The sequence below is a fragment of the Melospiza georgiana genome, chromosome 6 (genome assembly GCF_028018845.1).
Source record: "Melospiza georgiana isolate bMelGeo1 chromosome 6, bMelGeo1.pri, whole genome shotgun sequence".
Lineage (NCBI taxonomy): Eukaryota > Metazoa > Chordata > Aves > Passeriformes > Passerellidae > Melospiza > Melospiza georgiana.
The window spans coordinates 29,563,459-29,571,086 of NC_080435.1; the positions used below are offsets into that span (position 1 = coordinate 29,563,459).

The 7,628-nt window shown below is 40.6% G+C and overlaps 1 protein-coding gene across 1 annotated transcript; it reads right to left on the minus strand.

The window, feature by feature from the left end:
- Nucleotides 1–4,532: 4,532 nt before the first annotated feature.
- Nucleotides 4,533–5,475, minus strand: FSHB (follicle stimulating hormone subunit beta). The gene is made up of 2 exons (XM_058026817.1): nt 5,317–5,475; nt 4,533–4,769 (listed from the first exon to the last, which is right to left on the minus strand). Exons 1-2 carry the CDS (start codon nt 5,473–5,475, stop codon nt 4,533–4,535), a joined length of 396 nt encoding a protein of 131 aa, XP_057882800.1.
- Between the last annotated feature and the right edge of the window lie 2,153 nt (nt 5,476–7,628).

Sequence of the window (7,628 nt, forward strand, 5' to 3'; positions counted from 1 at the left end):
ATTTCCCAGACTGTAGCCTTGTGAGCTGCTGTAATGTCTATCAGCATAAGTCCTGCTGACAGACCAAGGCTCTGAGAGCCCATGTTAATAACATAAATTAAAGAGAAACATGAGAAACCCAGAAAAATTTCATGGATCCCATTGCCTGAGCTGAGGGGAGCCACTCATCTCAAGGCTGCCCTCTCCAAATGAATTTTTCAGATTAGCTGTTTAGCTGTTTTTTTTCAGGTTTTTTGGTAGTTTCAACTAAGATTCCAGTTGTACTTTTGAAATAAAAGTAAAATATGTGGCTAAATATTGCACACTGACAAAACTGAATGGCCTTGCTGAGCTGGGAGGGTGGAAGAGGAGCACGGCATGTGAACACCAGGCTGAAGTGCCTTTCCCCTTGCCATTTAAATAGTCCCAATTAATGCAGCCCCAAGCCAACAGTGCTGCTGATTGTTTTTGACCAGAAGTCTGGTCAAAAGGAGATTCCTGTTTTCCACCATTTGTCATTACCTCTGCTTCAGGCTGGATTTGTCTGAGGATTTGTGAGTGGCTGGTGAGTTCTTATTCATCAGCTGGGTTTATAAAGGGAGAGGACATTTATGTTTCTTGCTTGTGGTTAAACATGAAGTCTGATGAAATAAGCAAAAACCACAAAATAAGCAAAAGAAAGGAGCAAAAATAAGCAAAAAACCGGAGTCCCATGTATTACATTGTGTATTACATTGTGTATTACATTGTGTATTACATTGTGTATTACATTGTGTATTACATTGTGTATTACATTGTGTATTACATTGTGTATTACATTCTATTTAATTGAAAATATCTATAGTATAATGTCAATATATAATATATATATTTAATATGTATATTATATATAATATAAATCGAAAAAGCAAATGCAAGCCTGTTTTAAGCCTGGAGGAATGACTTATTTAGGCTGGGAATAGCAGCTGAGCACTGACAAGAGCTTGGTGATGTAATTACATCGATGCTTCATTAATGCCCTCAAGGTGAGGAATGTGAACCAGTCAAAGCAGGCTGTGTTTTGCACACCAAAAGGCACTAAAAGGGATTAACTGGTCATTTCCTTGGGAGGGCTCTGGATGCTGCTGCACTCTGTGTTCCCACCCTGACATCTGGAGGGCTCCCAGTACAGCCACCCTAAGATCAAGGTCAGGCTGTGTGAACAGGGAATGACAGAGAACCTTAATTTGCCCCCAGATGAGCACTCTACCTGCACTTGAACCACACATCTGGGCATTCATTCATTGCAGCACAGAGAATCCTGCATTCAGTGGCCCTCAGTCCAACACTGTGCATTGCCTCTGTGCTGTTTGCCTTCACCAGGGGGTACAAATTCAAGATTTCCAGGTTTGCTTCTTCTAGGCTCATGCAAGAAAAGAGAGAGTTTTGCTTAAATACAAGTAAATCAGTCCATTTTAATTTTTACTGCTTCTAACATTAGATTTTGCTGGCTGGTGGCTGAAGTCTGGCATATTCCAAGGTCTCTTTGCAGAGCCTGACATTAAAAATGGAATTAATATGTAGTTGTGGAAAAGTTTGCTGTTGGCAGAGTGGTTCTGTTCGTGTTGGAAAATATTTTACCTATTGATTTCAATGAAAAGTGCTAGCCCATGGTAGGAGTTCTTCAAAATCTACTTCTAACTGTATTAGAAACATTCCTAAAAGCTTATCCACCAATTTGCTTCTTCGAGTAGCATGTCATACTGAAGCTTTCACCTTTTGACAGAGTTCTCATTTATTTATCTTGACAACTCTAGACAACAAGCACAGAAATGACCTCTGAAATGTTTTTCTTAAATAATAAAAAGCAGATTTGGGTGTCATGCTGTACTGACAGTCATGGCTCGTGTGTGCCTTCACTAAAGCTTTGCAGAAACACTGATGTAAAAGTAAGTTTAATGAAATTATTGGGCATTCAATGGAAATTGAACTTTTTAGAAGGTAAAGTCTGTCTTAGAAACTATCAAATGTAGGCTAAGATATCTTCAAGTCTGACCAGCCGTGTTTAAGAGGTTCTGGAGAGTTTTGTTTGCAAAAGGAAAATGTGTGGTGCATTTGTATGATGGCTGAAATGAAACCTGTAGGATTTTTGCTTTTGCGTGCAATCTGATTTGTGGCAGATGTGGACACAGCTCTGGACAGGTTCTAATCTCTATAATCTAAAAAAAAATTAATGATTATCATTATTGATATTCACACTACTCTTATATTGCAACTATGTAATATTTCATGATCATATTACTGGATCAGGCTAAACTATTTGATGTTTCTTATTTGATGTGATTTGGCCATATAATGCAGACATGGCTCTGGCGGCTGTGTTGGTTATGTGGGAAATAAATTATGAGGGGAAGAAAAAACAATGCAATTTTTAAAGCACAACAAGGTTGGAAGGGGGACTCTTAAGTATTAAAATTGGCTTATTAAGACTCGTAACAGAAGTGGAATAAAATTATTTTTATTATTTGAAAATACACAAGAGACAATACAGATCTATTTTGAAAACATACTTTTTTTAAAGATATCTTTTTTACTACAAACTATTTTGTTTTGCAATTGTAATTAACAATTCTCTCATTTAGAATGGAATAATTGCTGATATTAATAATATGCTTAGTTTTAACTGAAATTGACTCGTGTTTACAACTGAAATGAGTGAGATCCAATGTGATTTATCCAGTACTTGACCACTTTTAAAGCTTCACTAGACCAAAGAAAATGTCCGTGCACATGAATCTTAGAAATAAATCAAGAGAATGAAAACCTTTTAGTAAAAAAGCTAAGTTAAAATACTTATTATCTATTACAAGACAGATTCAGAGTGACAGGCAAATCCTCCTTGAATAAACACATCTGTAAGGCTCTCCAGAGCAGAGCTGCCAGGTAACTCCTCCTGTCCTGCCCTGCCTGGTGCTGAATGAGCTTTGCCTGGCATTCCCGACAGGTTCCAGGTGTTTGGAGCCCTGTGGTGCTCACTGACACCTGACACTCACTCACACCCTCCCTTCTCCCAGCTCATTGCACTGGCTGGCTGCAGCTTTCAGGAGATTTGCTGGTGCCTGCTCTGAATCTTCCATCACTTGTTCTGCTCTCTTTGGGCACGGAGAGCTGACTGCTCTTCTCTGCCTGACGGTCTTCAAGCACGTGAAATGTTCTGCTGATATTCTCCCAAAGTGTTCCCTCCCCTGAGCAACACAACCACATTTATTTAAATCATCTTTTTTCTACTAAGATTTTTTTTTCCATTCTCATTCTCCTTGTGTGAGTTTTCTCTGGTTTTTCAATGCTTTCTGAAGTTCTGTCAGACAGAAGCACTCAGTGCAGAGCTGAGTGCTGGAGGTAGCTTGTGTCTTGTAGGCTGTGCTCCTTGCACCCCACTTTCCTGCAGCCCTGGGGTGCTGCTGGATGCTGCTGGCACCACCAAGCCTGCAGTGCCAGGCTGCTACACAATCCACTCTTCCCATCCTGTGCCTGTGCTGGGGATGTTTCTGGTGAAGAATTTCCATTTTCCCCCAAGGATCTCATTCTGTAGGCTTCATATAATTTTCTCAACAACATGAGGTAATTTCCCATGCTGGTTCAGTCAGTCCTCCAGCTCACTTCCAGACCCAACTTCATCCTGATATTTGCAGAGTTGGGTTGCTGCAGGGCTCTGTGAATTTCCATTCTCTGAAGAATTCACTGTGAACGGCTCTCAAAGCACATAAGCACACCATGTCTGCACTGTGCTGAGGTCAGGTGCCTCTGGATCCATCCCTAAACAATTTTTGAGACTCATGTGTTAAATAATGCTACACATTTCTCTTTGTAGCATCCTGCACTCAGGTGAGAACAGAGAGCTGATGATGTCTTCAAGTTAGCCAGGTTTGAAGCAGAGTTCACATTACTTGTGTTGCAGTGAGGCTGAGCTAACAAGCCTTACTGAGAAAGTACAAGAATTCAGGTGGCATTCAACATTTGAACATAGACTTTTTGGCTCTTAAATATGCATGCTGTTGTTATTGGCAGAGCATGATGACTATATGGAACACAATGCAAAGAAAAATGAGTCAGGATCTCAGCTGAGGGAAGTTTACAGTCCAGCTAACAGAAGCACAACCAGCAGCAAGGCTTTGAAAAATAAGTGTGCTCTTAGGACAGATGAAAGCAGGAGATTCCAAAGACTGGAAACTTGGGAAGTACAAAATAGCATAGAGTAATCCCTGTGAACCAGGCAGTGGAAGTACAGGAATATAAATAACAAAATTGTGATAAAGAGTGGGGGAAAGTCAGAAGAGATTGGAAGCAGCATTTTTGATAGACCTATGGAAATGATTTTAAGGCAAATGATAGGTTAAGTAAGGAAGGCATGAAGAGGAGTTTAGTCAGTAGCTCTTCATTTTTGGCCTTAAAAATCTTTGTTTCAGTCTTGGCAGTTTATAAATACACCTAACCTGTTACTTTCCACTGAAACCTGAACAGGACCTTCACCTTGCAGGGAACACTCAGAGCCAAACTGCTGCCCCCAGTGCCCCTCACTGGCTGCTTCCATTCTGGCTGAAGGAGCAGTAGGCTGGCCCCAGTCCCCTGACAGTGCAGTCGGTGGTGTCAGTGTCACAGCTGTCACAGTGGCACTCTGTGGCCACTGGGTATGAGTAGAAAGCTTCAGCGTGGTCACCGCAGCCAGGGATCTTCACTGTTTCATACACCACCTCCTTGAAGGTGCAGGTCTGCTGAGCAGTTGATACTGGAGGGTATTTATATACTGGATCCTGAAATTGGAAGGAAATCAGAGTTGTAAAATTTGTTGTGGGGTAGGTTTCAGAGTTTTTATAAAATGGGAAAATCCCGCTGAGATCCAAAGCATTTGGGTCTGACTCATCTAATTTCATTTAGATCTTTAAATTTCCCCTTTCAGGAGGACTGAAACAGCAAATTTGTGTCATCCCATCACCAGACAATCTTTCAGGTGAATTGCTTGAGTGTAAATTATTTGAAAGAGCAGAGGAGTCTACATAGGAATGGCTGCTTTATTGTCTCTGCTTACAAGCACAAATTGAGCACAAAGCAGAGATGCAGACTGTAATTCTTCTAACTGTGGTCATACACTATGCACATAATATATGCAGCCAGTTAATTAACTGAATTTTGTGATGGTATTTCACCCTTCTGTCTGTGCATCTACTCTTGTGTTACTCAGTTATTCAGCCTGTTTTTCACAAAGCTCATCCTGTCTGTGTTTGCTACGGACTGCAGGAATGGGGTATCCACCCATTGTTTGAAATATTCAATTCTGGTGCCTGAAATGAAGAGTCTCACCCTGGTGAAGCAGTATCCCGAGCACCACGTGGCATTCACTGTGATACAGAATTCACATTCTTCTCTTTCCACAGCAATGGTGATGTTGGTGAGCTGGCAGCTGTTGCAGCAAATTGCTTTCCAGCAAAGGAGCAGCATGTAGCAGTTAAGTGTCTTCATCCTGTCTATAAAGCAAAAAGTAGAGTTCAGATGGAGCAAAATTTATAGCTATTTCCAATAGTTAGAGAAGCAGGGAGAAATTGAGTCTCTACTTTATCCCCAAGTGGCTCTATAGCAGCAAGAGTTCAGAAACATCAGTGAGAACAGAGACATGAGATGGATCTTCCTCACATTTACTGCTCAAGGAGTTTGGATTTCCTAAGCAATGGAAATGGCATGGCAGCAATCTGCAGAATGGTAATAATAACAGAATACCATACCACCTCCAATGAAAAATTTATCTAAGTTTCTGGAGAGAGAATTTATCCTGTCTGCAAGGACAAAGAAAAAGAAGCAAGAGAGAGAAAGAGCCAAGTATAATGTATTTTTCAGAAGCAATTAATTACTTTAAGAGTTTGCAATATGGAAAAAAAAAAGATTTCTCCATCAGAATCTGATGCAAACTTACCTGTATTCTACTTGCCTTCCTAGAAGCACCAGCTGTAGTGAGAAGCAAGCCCCTGTGCTTTCCTTTTATACTGAATTGGGTGTAATTTATACCTTGAGGATTTGCAGTGTCTTAATGCAGCAAGCATTAGTTGGGGACTTGGTGAAAGAGGATTAATGTTCAGCCAGACAGGGAGATTAAGCCTTGCTGAGAGGAAAGAAGAAAAGCCAAACACACTCAGGAAGGGATGGTGAAGGTTACTGTCACAGTGTCTCTCCCCACATGTCACTGGGTTTGATTCAGTGGCATTTAGAAATAGCTGAGCCATTTCACAGTCTGAAAAAAGGTTGAGAAGCCTATTTTTGGAAATGCAATGTTCAGTCAGGTGTTTAAACTGCTCTGTCAGCCCCCAGAGTGATGGCTTGGGGTGCAAGCTGGTCCTCTGGCAGTGGAAGGCCCCTCACAGTGGGGACACTGCTATAGTGTTTCTTAGCTATAATTATTTTCTTGGTTTCTTTTTCAGAGGAATTTTCAATTTTAATTGGTTTTGTCGGAGTAAGGTCTTACCCAGTGAGCTGCATATGTATTTATTCATTGCTGCAGTAAAACTAGGAATGTGAATTTTGTCAAACTATGAACTCCTCTTTTCTTTGCCATTCTTTTCTGGCCCAGTACATGCAGTCCTAGTTCCTGTCATGATCAGGTTTCCAACTTATGTGAAGGATATTTGTGTTGTGGAAAGGGGCTGTTAGGATGTTGGAATGAGGCTCCAGATTTGTGTTTTTATGTCTGTGATCTCAGATGAAATATTTTCGTGTTCCAGGGAAAATTCCAATATTTTTAGCCGATGACCATGCAAACCCAGCTTGAACGAATTCCTTGGTTTTCCATGGGAATAAAAGAGCCTGTGGGTAGTGTTTGGGTGTTTCCTGCACCCACAAGTTAGGGATGTGTGCCTCTTCACCAGAATAAGGACAGAGAAAGGTCTCTGAGCTTCACACACCACTTTTGGGGGGATGACTCACAGCAGTACTGTATTTACTATTACCTGCCCAGAACAGTCAGTCTTGCTTTGTTATGACTGTTCAGTTATGGTCAGTCTGACTTTTACAGAAATCCATCCCTGAAGGAAAACTAGACAAGGACACACAGTTTAAAAGCATTTTATCATGAAAATAAGTTCTCCCTGGACTATTAGGTTCCTGCAGATGGGGTATTTTTCCAAGTGGCTTTTACAAATGAGCCCTTTAAGTGTGTCATACCTTGCTGGGGTCCTGCAGACTGCCCATCTGTTCCACTTTCCCTGCAGTACCTGCATTGGGAAATGAGTTTTGCATCTCACCAAAGTTAGAAAGTGAGCTGGAAATTTTCCCTGGGTGTCCCCTGTAATAAAAACTTAATTTGAATAAGACAGTTCACTGTCATCTATAAAGAAGTAAAAAAAAAAAAAAAATTAGGCCTCTTTCTCTGAATGAATATAAACTCTGTGACTGTTTGATAATGGGCTTTTGTGTCATTTAGTGTCAACACAATCTGTCTTCTCAGGGGAGGTTCTCAGTTGCTGCAAATCTCTAATTCCAGAGAGGTCAGACAAAAGCTGATTACTTTTGTTATATTCCTGCTGAGGATCTGGTCTTTTCTAAGTACTAATTTATCCAAGTTAAATAAGACAAAATAAGTTTTTTTTGCAGAGGGTGGTACAGAAAATATCTGTTCTGTTTCATGT

Excerpts from the sequence above, each read along its gene's own strand:
- FSHB (XM_058026817.1), bottom strand. The coding sequence starts at position 5,475 with ATGAAGACACTTAACTGCTACATGCTGCTCCTTTGCTGGAAAGCAATT. Across the intron at positions 4,770-5,316 it reads CGGGATACTGCTTCACCAGG|GATCCAGTATATAAATACCC; the intron begins GTGAGACTCTTC and ends TTCCAATTTCAG.